The sequence below is a fragment of the Eutrema salsugineum genome, unplaced genomic scaffold (assembly GCF_000478725.1).
Source record: "Eutrema salsugineum unplaced genomic scaffold, Eutsalg1_0 scaffold_3, whole genome shotgun sequence".
Taxonomy (NCBI): domain Eukaryota; kingdom Viridiplantae; phylum Streptophyta; class Magnoliopsida; order Brassicales; family Brassicaceae; genus Eutrema; species Eutrema salsugineum.
In genome coordinates, this window is record NW_006256756.1 from 13,304,265 (window position 1) to 13,320,314 (window position 16,050).

At 37.7% G+C, this 16,050-nt stretch overlaps 1 protein-coding gene and 1 non-coding gene across 2 annotated transcripts; one reads left to right on the forward strand and one right to left on the reverse strand.

The window, feature by feature from the left end:
• Positions 1 to 619: 619 nt before the first annotated feature.
• Positions 620 to 1,171, reverse strand: LOC112085441. Its single transcript, XM_024154655.1, has one exon. It carries the CDS (start codon positions 1,169 to 1,171, stop codon positions 620 to 622), a length of 552 nt encoding a protein of 183 aa, XP_024010423.1.
• A 1,188-nt stretch (positions 1,172 to 2,359) lies between these two features.
• Positions 2,360 to 2,466, forward strand: LOC112085742. Its single transcript, XR_002899041.1, has one exon. It is a non-coding gene; the product is annotated as a small nucleolar RNA R71 (small nucleolar RNA).
• Positions 2,467 to 16,050: the final 13,584 nt, after the last annotated feature.

Consider the following 16,050-nt stretch of genomic DNA (forward strand, 5'->3'; position numbering starts at 1 on the left):
AACATCTTGTAGATTCGGGTTTAACCTCCTCTGATGTTCTACAGAAGTCATTGATTCATCTTCTAGATGTATTCTATGCATGCAAAGATCAGGAGAAATCGCTAGAATGTCATCTAGTGAATATCTTAGATCTTTCCTATACTTTCTAAGTTCACAAAGAAGCAAGGCAATCTCTACATTGTTCAATTCAGAGTTCACTATCACAGGGTATGTCGAATTGGGTCCTAGAAACGCGTACCTGAGCCCCATAGGAAGGGGTTTGAGCTCAAGCTTCGGAGCTCTCATTTCGCTCCAAGGTCCATCAATCAAGCCATCGGGAGCAGGTTCTCCAGGATTCGGAGCAGGTGCTCCATCGGCTTTTTCTGCAGGTGAGCTCTCCTTGCCTTCTAAGCTCATGTACGCCACCAGCCTTTGCATCCTCGTGCTTGCATTCAGCATCCTTGCAAATCCATCAGCTTCCTCACTCAAATACCCATGTTCTCCTTCGGCTTTTGTGAGTGCAACTTCCAAAGGATCAATGGCTAAAACCTCTTCAGCAACCTCTTCAGCAATGTCTGAACCATCATCTATGACAAATGTCTGTCCGTCCAGCATTGGTTTCTTGAGGAGTTTGTTCATCTCAAATTGCACCACCATATCTCCCAGCTGGAGATCTATCACCTCCTTTCACATCTATGATTGCACCAGATGTGCATACGAAGGATCGTCCCAATATCAAAGGATCCTTGGGTTCTTCATCAACCTCCAGAACCACAAAATCTGCTGGAATGAGTGTATTGCCTATCTGAACATGCAAATCCTCTAGTATACCAACCAGAAATTTGGTTGATCTATCAGCGAACACCAGCGAGATTTTTGTCGGCTTGAATCTGGTGTAACCCAATCGCTTGGCTACAGAATAAGGCATCAGATTCACACTTGAACCCAGATCACAGAGAGACCTTGCGAACAGCACATTCCCAATCCTGACTGAGAGAACAAACCTTCCTGGATCACTTCTCTTCTTCAGCACTTTGTTCTGAAGCACAACACTGCACTCCTTCGAAACCATCATGACACTCTCTTCCTCAACAGCTTTCCCAGACACTAACCCCTTCATGTATCTTTTAAGGGCTGGTATCATCTGAACAACATCAGCTAGAGGGAGTTTTACAGTCAAATCCTTCAGCATCTCCCTGCACTTTGCCTCCTCTAAGTCTTTGCGGGACTTCTTTGGTGGAACTGGGTAAGGTACCTTAGGCGTGTAAACTCTTGCAGGAATGTTTGCTGGAGCAGGTGCTCCCTCGTTGGCTCAGGGTTCTCCATCGTCAAATCTACGTCTGGAGTAGGTGCTCCCGATTTTGGAGCATGTGCTCCGGTTGGAGAAGAATGCTCCATCGTCTTTTTTACGTCATGAGCTGGTTCCTCTTCTTAGAGCAGGTGCTCCACGTCCTTTTCCTTCCTTTTTTCTGAGACAGAACTTGTTGGTGCAGCATGCAGAGTCTTCCCACTTCTCAGCTCAATAGCATTCACAAACTCATTCCTGGGGTTTTCACCTTTTCCAGGGAGAGTTCCAGGTGATCTCTTCACAGCTTCTGCAGTCTGAGCTACCTGAACATCCAGCTTCTTCACATGAGTCCACACTGCCTCATACTTGCCATTCAAATCATTGTACATGGTGTCCAATTTGGCATTAATCTCCATGGAAGACTTTTGCTGATTAAAAAGCAGCTGTTGCATCAAGTTTTTCAGCTCATCCTGCGAGTTATTTGAGGAACTCGAAGAAGGCTGCATACTTGTAAAAGGCAACTTCTGCTGATTTCCACCTTGAAACCGATTCTGATTGGTGATGAACTGCTTTCCTTGGAAATTGTTGGAGAAGTTCTTCTGAAATCCTGACTGATTCTGCACTCCTTGCTGTGGATAGACCTGATCCTGAGGGTTCTCAACATTGTTGCTCCTGTAGGACAAATTTGGGTGGTTTCTGAAGTTGTTGAAGCTGCGATTCTGCACATACCCTTGTCCATTCACGAAGTTCACCTCCATCTGATTATCATTCTCTGCATCTACAAACTCTTGAGCAAGAGGTGCATCACCAACCTCATCAGCAAAATGCACAGGTCTCTGGTTCTCTCTTAACAGCAGATTCACCTTTGCTGTAAGCTCATCGATCTTTCTCAACTCCACACTATGAACTGCTTTACTAGACCTGTCATACTCTTGGGATTTGTTGCTGGAGCTTGCAGCTAAGTTCTCAATCAACTCATAAGCAGCTTCTTTGGACTTAGTCATGAAATCGCCATTGCTAGCTGCATTCAAAGCATTCCTGTAATCCCAGTTGACACCATCATAAAAGGTTGACAGAATCTGCTCATCAGAGAACCCATGGTGAGGGCACTCTCTTCGGTACTCCTTGTACCTTTCCCAAGCTTCGCAGAAAGCTTCACCAGGTTGCTGTTTAAATGACGAGATCTTGTTCTTCAGAGCTGCAATTTTGGACTTAGTGTAGAAATGGTCCAAAAATGCTTATCTGCACTCTTCCCATGTAGTCAATGACCCAGGTGGTAATGACTTCAGCCAGCGCAAAGCTTTGTCCGCAAGTGAGAATGGAAAAAGCTTGCACTTCAAAAAATCGGCTGGTATCCCATTTGATCCAGTCGTGCTGCAAATCTCCTCAAAATTCTCGATGTGGTCCATCGGAATCTCAGCAGGAAGCCCATGAATGAGATGCTGCTTCACCAATGAGATCAGCTGAGGTTTGATCTCAAAGTCTTGCCTCTGAATGGTAGGAGGAGCAATCACAGCCCTGTTTTGATAGTAAGCATGTGGACTGTCCTTGTCGCCAATAGCAGGTTGTGGCTGCTCCCTGTCTTGCTGCGCCTTTTGCAGCTGCTCCAATTGCTGTCAAAGCTGTTGCAGCTCGACAGCCATGTTGTCATTGTTGCCTTGATCGCCCATGTTGGCTTGAATAGGCCTTTGATGTCTGTTTTCTCACTTGACTCTTGCTAGCTCGGTGTTCGACAAAGAAACAAGATCGGTGCAGTTGCTCCTTGTGGATATGTTTGACATACACCTGAAACACACGCAAACAAGAGAACAAGAGAAAAAATTAGTAAAGTCTTAGTCTGAATTTCAAAACAAAAATCAAAGGTAACGTATTGGTCCTCGTCGTAACGGCGCCAAAATTTGATTCACACTGGATTTACTCATAGTTTCTACTGCAATAGAACAGTGATGTAGTTGTAATATAAAGGATTCGGAATTCAGAGGACCAGTGTTACTCTATGACTTTGCGAGGATTGAATTAAATCTAAGACGAAAGATGGTTTGTTTGTAACGTTAACGACAAGTAAAAACAAGCTAAAAACGATTTCAATTCAAATTTAAAACAAGCACTAGGTCAAGGTAATTCGCAGGAGTTTCAGAGATGAAAATCAGATGGCTATTCAGGGCGTAGTTTAAATGCAGGTCTCGAACTCAAACATAAACGTATAACGACCCACTGTCATGGCACCGATAACTTTATCTAACAACCTAACTTCTAAACTGTCGTTTGAACCTAGAAAATTGCAGACAAGCATTAACGAGCAGGTTTGATCTGTTCACGATTTGCCTTAACTTCAACTGTCGTTTGCTAAGGACAAATCGCTCACCAGTGTTTGTTCTAGCAACCTATTACACTTTTGATGAATAGATTAACCTAAGATCGTAAATTGAATGGCCAGTTCAACCTAAGCATTAAGTCTAACAAAGGTGAAGACAATCGATTTTAAACCCTATTTGCATCCAATTCTATAACTCATGAAATCCTTTGAAAGCCTTAATCTAGCTAAGAGATCTACTCAGACATGGAGGAAAAAAACAAAGCAACAAATGAAAAGGAATTCATGAATTAAAATCGCAGAAGAGTTAATAGGGTTCATAATTCTTCTCAAAATGTAGCAGATTTCTTCTCCCAAAAGCTTACAAGTAAAAACTCTCTGGTTCAGAAAATTGTAAAAAGAAAGCGTAGAAGAAAAGATAGGCGGCTCTGGACTCTTTTATTCGTTTCACGCTGATTGCGATTGTAAACGGGGTTGGTCGGTTTTCGGTTTACTAAGCTTCAGGTTTTAAATTTATTAACCCCTAAATGTCTGCAAGTGCACAGATGTGCGCTGTAGTACTTAGGGTATCGATCCACAGAGACTTAGTTGTTTCAGTACGAATTCACGACAACGCTTAAATCAGACTAGAACTAAGTAGGTTTGGGTTTAGGTTTTGGATTTGTGGTTGTCACTAAATCTAAACTAGAAAACTAAACAAGTAAAAGCAATTAAAAACGAAAGAAAATAAAAGCAACTAAAAAGCGATTAAACAAGGCGATTGAAAGCAAAGAACAAACAAATGAAAAGCAAATAGAATTGAAGGTAGTAAGCAATTAAAGACAAACGTTGGGGGTCAAGGAGAATTCGCAGGGGTTCATGGACTAAGCTATGTCGATTTTAAACAAGTGATAAAGGTAATCAGCTACGCATGTTCTAGAACTCAAGGCACGGAAGTATGAATAGCCTAATTTTGCGGCACTAAAAAACTATCTCTCGCAACCCTGATCAGTAGGTTTCCACTCTGATCCTGGAAGGGAGAAGATGCAATAGCAGAACAAGACTCATCAACATTCACAACTCAACTACAGGTAGGTTTCCACTCCTATAGAATTATTGCTCGTTTCACCCTAGTTCAGACAATCAATGAAAGCTTTCGCAACATATCATATCAGATCGGCTTCTAAGTGGCCAGCAGAGAATCACGCAGTAAGATTAAAGGCAAACGAAGAACATCTAGAAGATTATAAATCCTAAATCCATTGATTCATAAACAAAGACACATGAAATTCCCTTTGAACAATCCCTTTAAACCCAACTGGGTAACTACTCAAACATATTGTAAACAATCATCATAAACGAAATTGAAAGTGCAGGAAATTAAAGAGAACAGGGAAGAAAAACGAAGAACAGAGAAGCAGACGGAGGCGCGATGACTTCCTCCAGCGGCGGCTCCTCCTTCAAGTGGCGGCCTCTCTCTCTCTAGGGTTTGTGTGTCTCACGAAAATCTAAGTACAGAAAAGAACACACCCTTTAGAATGACCTAAAAGGGGTATTTATAGCTTCTGGGGTGGTTCTGGACACTTAGGGCTTCAAAAATAACGAAAAGAATTGATCTGGGCTTTAATTAAGTTGTCGGGAAAGTGAACGACCAAGTTCCACGGTCGCGGTGGCTCTACCTGTGGGAAAGTAGGTGTTGGCCGCGGTCCCGACACATGGCTCTCTTCCGGAACTACATTTTCTGTCATTCTTGCATCGGGAGTATCTGAAGATCTAGTTGTTGGATTGTCTCCAAACCAAGTGCATTAGAAAGCTGATTGGATCTTCTATGTTGTCTCAAAGTTTGGCGGTGATCAGACGGTGAGAAGGTCTTCATCGCTTGTCATACTTCTGACGGTCTGCATTTATCCAAAATTGCTCATTTGTTCCAAATTGCATATCTTTTGCCCAATTTCCTGTAAAGTCTTTTGAAACTCTAAAAGATTTAAAACACTTTGAAAACCATTGAAAACAGAGTAAAACACCTGCATATGATACAATTATGATCCATAAAAGTGGTTAAAATACGGTGTTATCAACTCCCCCAGACTTACCTTTTTGTTTGTCCTCAAACAAACTTAAGTCAGGAAAGAGATTTTGAAAATCGCAGGAACTAAACAATATCTCAGTGACCGTCCTTCTAAACCATAACTTATCGTGAAACATATATTTAGATCTAGTCTAGAAAATTCTCACCAAAATACAAGCAAACTAGTCCGTTAATCCGTCATGCGAAAATCTACACACTTAAATCTAACTTCCAGTCAACTAGCTCTCTACATTCATTAAGTATAGTAGTGAATTCTCATTAAAGACATTATTTAGGGTAGACGGCGTTTGGCATTAAAGGCTATTTAAGTGGTGGAGTTTAAGTGTTTAGGGTTACCTGAAGAATATGGAGGATGCAAGATAATATGCAAAACCGCAAGAGAGAGAAGGACCTGTTGGTGTCCGCAGATTTTCAGTCACTTCTCCTTTGCCAAATGTTGTTGCATAATCTTCCTCCTTTGTTGTAAACAGCTGTTCCCCCAGACTTAGATCTTTTCCGCGAATCAAAAAGATAATCTCCAAAACTCCATGTAATCGGACTCTAGCTTGCCTCAAGTATAAAATTCGATCCTCCTAAACTCTCTAAGGTTTTAAATTTCCTCTCCCTTCATATTTTTCTTTTCTTTTTCGTTTTTTTTTTTTTTGAAAAGAGGAAGCAACCTTTTATAGAGAGAGAGTCTAAGGGGCGAAATTGTACCAAGATTTTGAAGTTTTTCAGAGGCAAACTGAATTTTCTCCTTTTGTTGAATCATTCCAGTGAAATCGCAGGTATTCGTCTTCAGTGACTGAAAACCGCGTTGATCCTCTTTCTCTCCGACGTTTTTGCACATATCTGCATATAGAACAATGAAAAACAAGAATGCATGTGGTTAGAAAGAGGTTAGGTTCGGTGGGGAACTAGCTAAAAATGAACTAGCCATTCAGGATCAACAAAGAGTGGTAAAAGGATAAAGGAGTCCTGAATGTATGATTCGGTTCCATGATCTAATGGTTTAATGAGAAAAGTAAGTCAAAATTAAGTCCAGATATAATGAGCTAATATATCCTGTCAGAAAGAATTTCAATGAATAGAAGTTCTCTGGTGGGATTTCGTAATGCAAGTACTTAGCTACCGCCTAGTCTAGGCCTAGATCACAAAAAGAGCAAAAAAACGAGGAAATAGCGTAGAAGCACACTGGTCTAATTCATCATAGTAATGTTTATTGTGTCCCTGGTTTGAAAATTTTTTGAAAAACATTTCGAAAATGATTTTTGAAAAATTTTATGTGTCCAAAACAAACTAAAAACAAATCAAATTTCATTAGTAACGGATGAACATCCTCCCCCAGACTTATTTCACACTGTCCTCAGTGTGATAAATCTTGGAAAGAATGGTAAAGGAAATAGAAAAGTTGAAACGTTTAAGTGAACTTATCGTGTTGGAGAGTGCTGCTCGTCTTTTGTATTTATTCTTCCTTATTGAAAACCTGAAATTAAATGAAACAGAAACAAAGCAATGGAAATAGAAAATAAATGTCAAAGGGAAATAGATAAAATACTAAGTGGGTTGCCTCCCACTAAGCGCTTGTTTCAAGTCATTAACTTGACATTGTTGCTCGATTAGACTTAACCGGGGTCGTGACACTCCTTGGTCTCATCATTGGCCGATGATGGATCAGTCAAAAACATTACTTCTCTTTCGTCTTCTCTTCAGCCAGATATAGCTTTACACGCTGTCCATTCACTGTGAATGAGTTTCCGGTTCTGTCCCACAGGACAATGGCTCCGTATGGCTTGACTTCCTTTATTGTGAAGGGTCCTGACTATCTTGATCGTAATTTTCCTAGAAAAAGCTTAAGACGATAATTGAAAAGGAGTACCTTATCGTTAGGAGCAAAAGTTCTATGAATAATCTTCTTATCATGATATGCTTTAGTCTTCTCCTTGTAGATCTTCGAGTTTTCGTTAGCATTGTGTCAAATTTCTTCTAACTCATGAAGTTGAAGTAGTCTTCTTTCTCCAGCTGTTTTCAGATTCATGTTCATCTCCTTGATAGCCCATTGCGCCTTATACTCGAGTTCAACTGGAAGGTGACATGCTTTTCCATAAACTAGATTGAATGGTGTTGTTCCTAATGGTGTCTTGAATGCTGTTCGATACGCCCATAATGCATCGTCAAGATTGGTAGACCAATCCTTGTGATGAACTGTAGTAGTTTTCTGCAAAATCGACTTGAATAGCTCTTCGGTCTCCCAAGAATTTCTCGAGTGAATCGAAACTTCCAATCAGTTCATCATCATCTTCATGTTTTGCCGATCCGACTAGCTCGTTGTCATCATAGATCGGTTCTTCAAACTCATCATCAGTCAGGTCATCATCATCGATCGGATCACCATCCACACGATATGGTGGATCACCAAGAGTTCCGGGAACATGTTCCCGGTCTCTCATTGTAGAGAAACCTGAAAAATTCAAAAGAAAAAGTAAAAATAAACAAGTGTTCTAATGGATTTAAGCTGGGATTCGCAACGAAACAAATCAAAGTCCCCGGCAATGGCGCCAAAAACTTGATTGCGATTGTAAACGGGGTTGGTCGGTTTTTGTTTTACTAAGCTTCAGGTTTTAAATTTATAACCCCTAAATGTCTGCAAGTGCACAGATGTGCGCTGTAGTACTTAGGGTATCGATCCACAGAGACTTAGTTGTTTCAGTACGAATTCACGGCAACGCTTAAATCAGACTAGAACTAAGTAGGTTTGGGTTTAGGTTTTGGGTTTGGTTGTCACTAAATCTAAACTAGAAAACTAAACAAGTAAAAGCAATTAAAAACGAAAGCAAATAAAAGCAACTAAAAAGCGATTAAACAAGGCGATTGAAAGAAAAGAACAAGCGAATGAAAAGCAAATAGAGTTGAAGGTTGTAAGCAATTAAAGACAAACGTTGGGGCTCAAGGAGAATTCGCAGGGGTTCATGGACTAAGCTATGTCGATTTTAAACAAGTGATAAAGGTAATCAGCTACGTATGTTCTAGAACTTGAGGCACGGAAGTATGAATAGCCTACTTTCGCAGCACTAAACAACTATCTCTCGCAACCCTGATCAGTAGGTTTCCACTCTGATCCTGGAAGGGAGAAGATGCAATAGCAGAACAAGACTCATCAACATTCACAACTCAACTACAAGTAGGTTTCCACTCCTATAGAATTATTGCTCGTTTCACCCTAGTTCAGACAATCAGTGAAAGCTTTCGCAACATATCATATCAGATCGGCTTCTAAGTGGCCTGCAGAGAATCACGCAGTAAGATTAAAGGCAAACGAAGAACATCTAGAAGATTATAAATCCTAAATCCATCGATTCATAAACAAAGACACATGAAATTCCCTTTGAACAAGGGTAACTACTCAAACATATTGCAAACAATCATCATAAACAAAATTGAAAGTGCAGGAAATTAAAGAGAACATGGAAGAAAAACGAAGAACGGAGAAGAAGACGGAGGCGCGATGACTTCCTCCAGTGGCGGCTCCTCCTTCAAGCGGCGGCCTCTCTCTCTCTAGGGTTTGTGTGTCTCACGAATATCTAAGTACAGAAAAGAACACACCCTTTAGAATGACCTAAAGGGGGTATTTATAGCTTCTGGGGTGGTTCTGGACACTTATGGCTTCAAAAGTAACGAAAGGAATTGATCTGGGCTTTAATTAAGTCGTCGGGAAAGTGAACGACCAAGTTCCGTGGTCGCGGTGGGTCTACCCGTGGGAAAGTAGGTGTTGGCCGCGGTCCCGGCACATGGCTCTCTTCCGGAACTGCATTTTCTGTCATTCTTGCATCGGGAGTATCTGAAGATCTAATTGTTGGATTGTCTCCAAACCAAGTACATTAGAAAGCTGGTTGGATCTTCTATGTTGTCTCAGATTTTGGGGGTGATCAGACGGTGAGAAGGTCTTCATCGCTTGTCATACTTCTAACGGTCTGCATTTATCCAAAATTGCTCATTTGTTCCAAATTGCATATCTTTTGCCCAATTTTCCTGTAAAGTCTTTTGAAACTCTAAAACTTTGAAAAGACTTTGAAAACCTTTGAAAAAAGAGTTAAAACACCTGCATATGATACAATTATGATCCATAAAAGTGGTCAATTAGGTAAAGATGTTTTCCTTATTTTTCTCCCGGCTGGAGCAGGTGCTCCGCAGAAGGTCGAAACCAGGAGCAGGTGCTCGCTGAGAAGGCTTCTCCAATTACGTAGGAAAACTGCTCCTTTTTGATCAGCTTCATCCCTTTTTGCTCCAATGCCTTTCGGACCATCCAATCCTCAGCTAAAGCCTCCTAGTCACATGAAATAACCTGAAAAAGACTCCAAAGACTCTTAAAAAGATTAGTAAACACAGGTTAGAATGAGTCAAAATCTTCACTCATCAGTCATCCGTCAAGTTGGATTTTGTCTTATTTATTTAGTTCTTTGGATTTTGGAAAAGTTGAGTCAAAAACTGCTTGTGACATTTGTTTAAGGGCCAAACAAACCCGGGATTGTTTTCATGAGAGTTCAAATAAAGCTATTGGAATTTTTGATTTAATCCATTGTGATGTTTGGGGAGCTTATCACACACTTTCTAGTTGTGGTGCTGCGTATTTTCTAACCGTTGTTGATGATCAATCTCGAGCGATTTGGGTTTATTTGATGAAAGAAAAGAAAGAGGTGGGTGATCATCTCAAATTTTTTTTTCAAGATGGTCGAAAGACAATTTAGCAAGAAGGTGCGAGTTGTTAGAAGCGATAATGGAGGCGAATTTATGTGCCTAAAGTCTTACTTTGCTGCGGAAGGGATTATTTACCAAACTAGTTGTGTCTACACGTCAGAACAGAATGGGCATGTCGAGAGAAAGCATCGACATATTCTCAATGTGGCCAGGTCTTTGATGTTTCAAGCTAGTGTTCCGATTCTCTTCTAGGGAGAGTGCGTATTAACAGCTTGTCACCTGATCAATCGAACACCGACCAGTACACTCGATGGGAAAACTCCGTTTGAGGCTCTATATGGGGTTGCACCAAACTATGAGTCTCTTAGGGTGTTTGGGAGCTTGTGCTTTGCACGAAATATTTTACGGGATAAAGATAAATTTGGAGAACACAGTCGACGATGTGTGTTTATGGGCTACCCGTTTGGATAGAAAGGGTGGCGAGTATGGGATTTAGATAAAAAGGAATTCTTTGAGTCAAGAGATGTGGTATTCAAAGAGAACGTTTTCCCATGGGTTACGCAGAATTTGAACAAGGAGGTGCCTAAGATACAGTTACCAGAACAGAGATTTTTTTGCGATGATGACGATGGGTTTGTCGATGTTAATCCAAATACAGAAGAACGTGTACTCACAGACAGGGGAAGCGAAGTTTTACATGATACTGAAGAGGAAGAAATCGCTCAAGTAATAGAGGAGCAGGCACATACACCAGACATGACGAGCGTTCCATTAAGACGAAGTCAGCGTGAACGTCAAAGATCTACTAGACTTGATGGTTTTGTCGTCTATACAACACAGTGCAGCACTGACCCTGTCTCTCTCTCTCTCTTCACACCCGACAGCGTCTTCCATGTCAGGTATGGTCCCTTATCCCATTGCCAATTATGTGAATTGTGACAAATTTTCTCCATCGCATAGAGCGTTTCTTGCAGCTGTTACCGCTGGGCATGAACCAACCTCGTTTAATGAGGCATTGAAGGATGAGCGATGGAGAAATGCAGCTTCTACGGAGGTGAAGGCCTTGGAAGCAAATGGTACATGGGATATCACGGATCTCCCAACGAATAAGAAAGTGATTGGTTGCCGGTGGGTATTCACAATAAAATACAAGTCAAATGGTGAAGTTGAACGATATAAGGCTCGGTTAGTCGCCTATGGCAATCGCCAAGTAGAGGGCTTGGATTATGATGAGACGTTTGCTTCGGTCGTCAAAATGACTACTGTTTGTATGTTCCTCAAAGTATCAGTGGTTAAAGGATGGGAGGTGCATCAAATGGATGTTCATAACGTTTGCTCCGGTCGTCAAAATGACTACTGTTCGTATGTTCCTCAAAGTATCAGTGGTTAAAGGATGGAAGGTGCATCAAATGGATGTTCATAACGCATTTTTTACATGGATGAGACTTTATGTTCTCATATATGTTGATGATTTGCTGATTGGGGGTAATGATCTTGAGGCTATTCGAAAGTTCAAGGAATATCTCAGCCAATGTTTCCACATGAAGGACTTGGGGTTATTGAAATACTTCCTTGGGATTGAGGTCGCACGGTCTCTGGAAGGTTTCTACTTATCACAGAGGAAGTATGCATTAGACATTGTTAAGGAGTGTGGATTGTTGGGCAGCAAGCCGGTTTCGACTCTAATGGAACAGAATCACAAACTGGTAACTGATGAAGGAAAATTCTTTCATGATCCAGAAAGATATCAAAGGTTGGTTGGTAGACTGGTCTATCTTACTTATACACGTCTAGAACTGTCTTATGCTGTCCATATGCTGCTCGAAGATCACTGACTGGGTTCATTGTTATGTTAGGCAACTCTCCTGTAGCGTGGAAGACGAAGAAGCAAGATACAATGTCGTGTTCTTCGACTGAGGCAGAATATCGAGCGATGGGGTTCAATGTGCGCGAATTGAAATGGAACCGTGAACTCCTTTCTTGTTTTGGGGTCTCTCATAAGCAGCCTATGCGTCTTCATTGTGATAGTAAGTCGGCTTTACAGATCGCAGCTAATCCAGTTTTCTATGAAAGAACGAAGCACCTTGAATCGGATTCACTTTATGAGAGATGAAATACTGGATGGTTCACTTGCTACGGCGCATATTCGTACCACAGAGCAATTTGCGGACAATTTTACTAAAGCGTTGGGTTCGAAACAATTCACTTATCTTAGAGGCAAGTTAGGCATACGTGATCTGCATGCTCCAACTTGAGGGGAAGTATTAGGGAGCCATATGTAAATATCGTATAATATATTCAGTTATGTTAATATTCCTTAATAGATATAATTGTATCATGAATATCCTAGAGTCGTGTATGTATATAAACGTTGTTCATTAGAATAAGAAGACAGAACTTTCTCTTCTCTCTTTGTCATCTATCAGTAAATCATAAATTGTGTACACGAAAACCAAACTAAATAGTATTTTAGGTTTGCACAAACTGATATTTTGTCATACTACTTTTAATTTATCTAATAACAAAATGAAACTATTATACAAGTTACCACTTAACCTTTTTTGTAACCTAGACATGACTCTTACTTCTTGACGAAACACCTAAATCATGGCGTTAGACGTGGTAAGTTTGCATTTACTATACTTAGTTTGCCACAGATAATAATTTAATCAAGTTAGTGAGTAACATAGTTAAACATTTATGTAAAAAGATACAAAGCTAACATGTATCTGAGATTTATGATAATCGATAAGAAATATTGATGCTTTTAAGGTATCAAATGACAAACTTAACTGCTGATTTCACTGTTACGTGTTTAACCTTGATTATTTTCTATTCATGAATCTTAGATTTATATATGCACAACAATGAATCTTAGATTTATGAAAAAACCTATCTCTATATTATTAATTAAGTAGACATTTTAAAAAATAACCTTCATTTTGTAAAGTATTACATAGCATACAAATAACAAAGAATAATTAAAATAGGAAAGAATATAGTTGTCTTTAAAATCTATTGAAAAAAATATAGAAAGTCTTTGTTTCTCATTTAATAAAGTATATTTATTATTTAATTTCTGTATTAAAAAATATGATAGTTTTTATATTTTTTGTTTTAAATGATATCATAAAATATATTTAATTTAAAAAAACGTGAAAATAAATAAAATTCACAATTAAATAATATAAAAATCAAGACTAAAAGTTATGATAAAAAATGGTGAAATATTTTTTACTATAATTTGTTATATTAACTTGATTATATACAAAAATAATTGTTTTAGTTATTCTTACCAAAACTTTGACACAAAAATTATTTTTTAATTAAAAAAGTTTGTGGTGAAGTGAGAGTTATTAAACGGTGCATATTATAATTAGTTTTATATTTTAATCCAGTATAAACATGTTAAGTAAACGGGTTAGTTCGATATAAACGGATTATGATTCTAATTTTTCTAATATCCACCAAAAAAATCTCGCAATTCAAAATATTAGTTTTTTTAAAAAGATGGTATATTTAATTTACTAAATACTATAATTTGTCTTTTAAAATTAAATATAGTTTGTTATATTTTAATTAATTTCATATCAAACTTAAGTTTATAGAATATTATATTTATTTATATATATATAGTTAAAAAAGATAAAACTGCTTTTTTTATAGTTTGAGGACAGATTATAAATCTCAGTTATTAAGCAATGAAAATTAGATTTGATGATTATAATATTATAATATTTTGTGTATTAGCCTCAATAATATATTAGTGTAATGCCAATAGATTAAATAAACTGCTTATTTTGCTTTACCTGCTTATAAAATAACTTTATATATAGATTAACTTATTTTTTACAATTCAAACCAAAAAATAAAAATGACTCTATATACAGATCAACTCATTTTATAAAATTCACAACTATTTTTGCAAATTAACTGTTTTTAAAAAATAATTGTTTTTACAAAATAATTATTTTTTACATAATTATTTAACGTAATTGAAAGTCAAAAAAATATTTTCGCGCTACAGCGCGGTTTAATCCCTAGTGTCATATCATCATGTAAGCAAATAAGAAAGTTAACCACTGATTTTATAATGTATCTACTTAACCTTCTTTGTATCCTAGAAATAAACTTGGTTACCTGACATGTTTTGCTAGCTCTCTAATGTATTTTAGTTTCAACTAGACATGCTATATAATTTAACTGAAAATAGAATAGACTGAATATTTGTTTTTTTGGTAAAAAACTAGATGTGTATTAAGTTATATTTTTCACCTTTACGAAGTTTTATCATTGCAGTCTTTTTCGTTTTTATAATATGGTTCTAAATAACGATTCATCCTCATATCTGATGTGAGACTTTAATATGATATTCATTTTCATCATAATTTGAGTAATTTGTGTTTGTTTTTTAATTTTTAGTTGATATATAATAGACACAGAAACTATATATATATATATATATATATATTACTATGTGATGATTTGTTGTTTTTTAAGAAAACAATAGAAAGAGTAAAATTATTGTAACAGCCATAACTCTTTTTTTTTTATTAACAGAAAAGATACCTAGAAAGATTCAAAAACCTAAATCAGTGGTATCAAATACATATGAAATATCAGAAAGATAGATACAAACTTTTCATGCTAGCTTGTCTATTGGTAAACTTTGACGTTCTTGTGATTACTTAGATTGATGGATTTCATTCTTATATGACTAATATATTTTAAAGAGAGATTTTTTAAAATAGTACAAAATAAAAAAATAATTGTCAGAATAGTACAACATTTGAGAAAATTGCAAAAATAGTATTTTAGGGATTTTTTTAGGGTTTAAGGTTTAGTCTTCATCCTAAACTCTTAACCTAAAACCTAAGCCCATAAAACTAAAACCTAGACCTTGAACAACTGAACTCTAAACCTTAAATCCTTCAAAAATTTTCAGAAAAAAAACTTATTTCACCACAAGAAAACATAGATTTAGCGACCTCAAACAAAGTTGCTACTTAGTCGCTAAAACTACATTTACGACCTAATTCTGACTAATTCAATCAGTCGCTAATATTGCATCGTTAAATAACATAGTCGTTAATCAGTCGCCAAATAACAAACGAATAACAACTAAGTTTGCTCGATGTGAATTAGTCGATATTCAGTCATTAAATTTGCGACTGAATAACAACTGATATTGCGACTTAATCGCGATTGAAAAGCGACTGGATCGATATTTGAATGGTAATTTGGTGCAATTTAACGACCGTTTTCCGACTAATATATGACTACTTTGCGACTGATTTACGATTGCATTGCGACTGTTTTGATAAATGAAAATACATTCTGGTATTACGAGTCGGATCCTCCTAATCTGGTATTTTGAATCCACATATACATTTTTAATAAGAAATAAACTACAAAAGAAGTCATTCTAAATGTAAAAGCAAAGGAAACATTAAATTACATAATAACATTGTTCACAAAAGGAGACTTATACAACCATGGAACAAGTTAAATGACATAGTAACTTCCAATGGAAAATGAGTTACTATATACAACCATGGAGATCAGTTTAAAAGGAGACCGAAAGAGTTGAGAGATCTAGAGTCTATGATTCTGAGGGATTACTATATACAACCATTGATATAAGTTCAAAAGGAGACCAAAAGAGTTGAGAGATGTAGAAGAACCTATGATTCCGAGGGCTGAGTGGTTGGAGTAGAAGAGTCCGAG

Excerpts from the sequence above, each read along its gene's own strand:
- LOC112085441 (XM_024154655.1), bottom strand. The coding sequence starts at position 1,171 with ATGCTGAAGGATTTGACTGTAAAACTCCCTCTAGCTGATGTTGTTCAG.